Consider the following 2530-nt stretch of genomic DNA (forward strand, 5'->3'; position numbering starts at 1 on the left):
AAAATTTAACTGATGTAAATATCTTTAAAACTTCTTTAAATGTTAAAGTGAATAATGTTTAAGTCTGCAGCTGTATTGTGTAGTTTACTACCCAGCATGTCCTCCCTAATCGTTTTTGCTTTTGGCAGGCATAATATTTCGTTATAGCTCGCTTTTGCTTTGCTTATTTGTTCATTAACTAATCTAATTGAAATACATAAAAAATTTATACCTTTGTCAAATTTAAATGAGAGAGGTCTCAAATGCAAAATCAGAAAATTGATTCAGACCTAATCCATTTTAAGTTCTTAATCATTTTTTATTAGTTCAATTAATTACTAAATCACGGAAGTTTTGTGTTAGTGTTGATGGAAATCAAAATCTTTGCACCTCGACTCCATGCCACAAGAGAAACAGGGTTGTAATTCCGTTGGTAGCAACACTTGCGGGAGCCTTCATCCTTTTGGCAGTATCATTATTTGTTTTTAGAAGAGTACAAGGTACGATAACAATTCGTATAATTGATTTGAAGGTATAAAATTGTATGATAAGGCAGGAGTTGGCGAAATGTTTATAAATTATTATTATTATTATTAACTTAAGAGAGAGAACGATAAAGTAATTACGGGAAAGAAAACTTTTGAATAACCTCCTTGTCCTCACTCTATATACTGTTTAATATGTTCATACTAACTGAATGTAAAGTAGTAACCAAATTGTACTGTGCTTTCTTCAATATCAGTTGTTGTGAGTATGAAGAAGTTGAAGTTTTCCAACAAAATGGAATATGTAGACTCGAAGAAACAAGAGTTCAGCTACTCAGAGGTTCAAATGATTACGAATAATTTTGAGAGGGTTGTGGGTAAAGGAGGATTTGGAACTGTCTACTATGGTTGCATAGGTGAAACACGAGTAGCCGTGAAGATGCTCTCTCATTCAACTCAAGGTGTTCGGCAATTTCAGACAGAGGTATATATATATAATCCTATTTATAAAACATAATTATCTAATTCATCAAAATTAAGAAAAATGATTAATTTAATTCATAACAATAAATATATCTTGAATTTTTTTAAACTATCATTTTCTGTCTTCTAATTGTTTGTGGTTATAGCTTTGATCTTTTTTTATTAAATATATTTAATGTAAAAATAATTAATACAAACAATAATATGGATTTAACTTAAGGATCAAACATCACTTCTAATTTGGATTTTATGTATAAATAGAAATTGAAGACTTATTGCTTTTAACCCTCAATATTCTCAAGTCACTTCAGATGATGGCATGGACTCTATCTGATCTGCAGGCAAATATTCTCACAAGAGTACACCATAGATGCTTTACTCCACTTATTGGATATTGCAATGAAGGCACCAGAACAGCACTCATCTATGAATACATGACCAACGGAGACCTAGCTGAGAAGCTATCAGGTTTTAAATATGTTTATTTGTACTGCAAAAGTTTTATTTCATTCGCTTTTTGTAGGGATTGGTGCATATTTAAATTAAATAATTTTAGCCTTTAAATAAATTGAGTTATTTTAAACTTAATTTTTTTTTCTATTAGAAATTTTTGAGAGATTTTTTTTCTATAAAAAAAAGTAATATTTCTTCTGATTAATAAACTCTAAACAAGCATGCACTAATTAATATTGTGTCCAAAATATTAGTAATTCATTTTATATACTCCTTTTTGTCCATTATAATTGTCTTCAGTTGACCAAGAATATACATTTTAACCGTAGACATGAATATCCATGTTATAATAACTTAAGCACGGGAGGAAATCCTAACCTAAAAGTATAGTGAAAAAGTCTTTTAGCTTAAGTATCATATTAAGCTTTTTATTCTATTTAATATGAGAATCATGACATTGTATGTCACCTCCTTTATTAATAGCTAACTTTCGTGTGACAACTTCATGCTATATATCAACTTGAACCTTACGGTAGCGTTTTTCCCCTAAATGACTTCGGTTACATATCATTATTTTGTATATTTCACTTTAATCTAGCCTATATATAGCCTATTTATTGTGTCAAGAAAAAGATAGCCTTTTTATAATTCAACTTTTAATGAAAATATCAATTGTTATAACTTGAGTATAAGAGAAGAATCAAACCAAAAGACTAATTTATTAAATTAGCTAAGAGTGCAAAAGGCTTATAATTTGAGCAGAACATATAAATCGTTTTATTCTAATCAAGTGGGACTCATACAATGTAGTAAGAGTATGTTAACTTCTTATATGTATTTATAGGAGAAAAAACAATAAACTTCACTATAAATTAAAATTAATTTATGTATAAATTAAAAATTAATTTTTGAAAAAGTTAATTTTAATTTATGAAAAAAATATCCAAACATACTTAAATGTATTTTGGGGATGTTAATACTTTTTTTGTTGGGGAATTGAGTGGGAGGAGAGAGAGATTTACACTAATGAGTCATGGATAATTATATAAAAGAATTTGACATCACACTTTAACATAAAATCTTTAGACCCAGATTTATGGATTTTCTCTTTACTTATATGATACTCAACA

At 28.3% G+C, this 2530-nt stretch overlaps 1 protein-coding gene across 1 annotated transcript in view; it reads left to right on the plus strand.

Annotated features, from left to right (window-relative positions):
- LOC100776818 (probable LRR receptor-like serine/threonine-protein kinase MEE39) overlaps nt 1-2530 on the plus strand; it is a 16792-nt gene that overhangs the window by 7972 nt on the left and 6290 nt on the right. Inside the window, exons 6-8 of the mRNA XM_041017736.1 lie at nt 343-479; nt 722-948; nt 1289-1415. Coding sequence (XP_040873670.1) covers nt 343-479; nt 722-948; nt 1289-1415 — 491 coding nt within the window. The remainder of the gene's footprint in view (nt 1-342; nt 480-721; nt 949-1288; nt 1416-2530) is intronic.

Source organism: Glycine max, chromosome 8 (assembly GCF_000004515.6).
Source record: "Glycine max cultivar Williams 82 chromosome 8, Glycine_max_v4.0, whole genome shotgun sequence".
Lineage (NCBI taxonomy): Eukaryota > Viridiplantae > Streptophyta > Magnoliopsida > Fabales > Fabaceae > Glycine > Glycine max.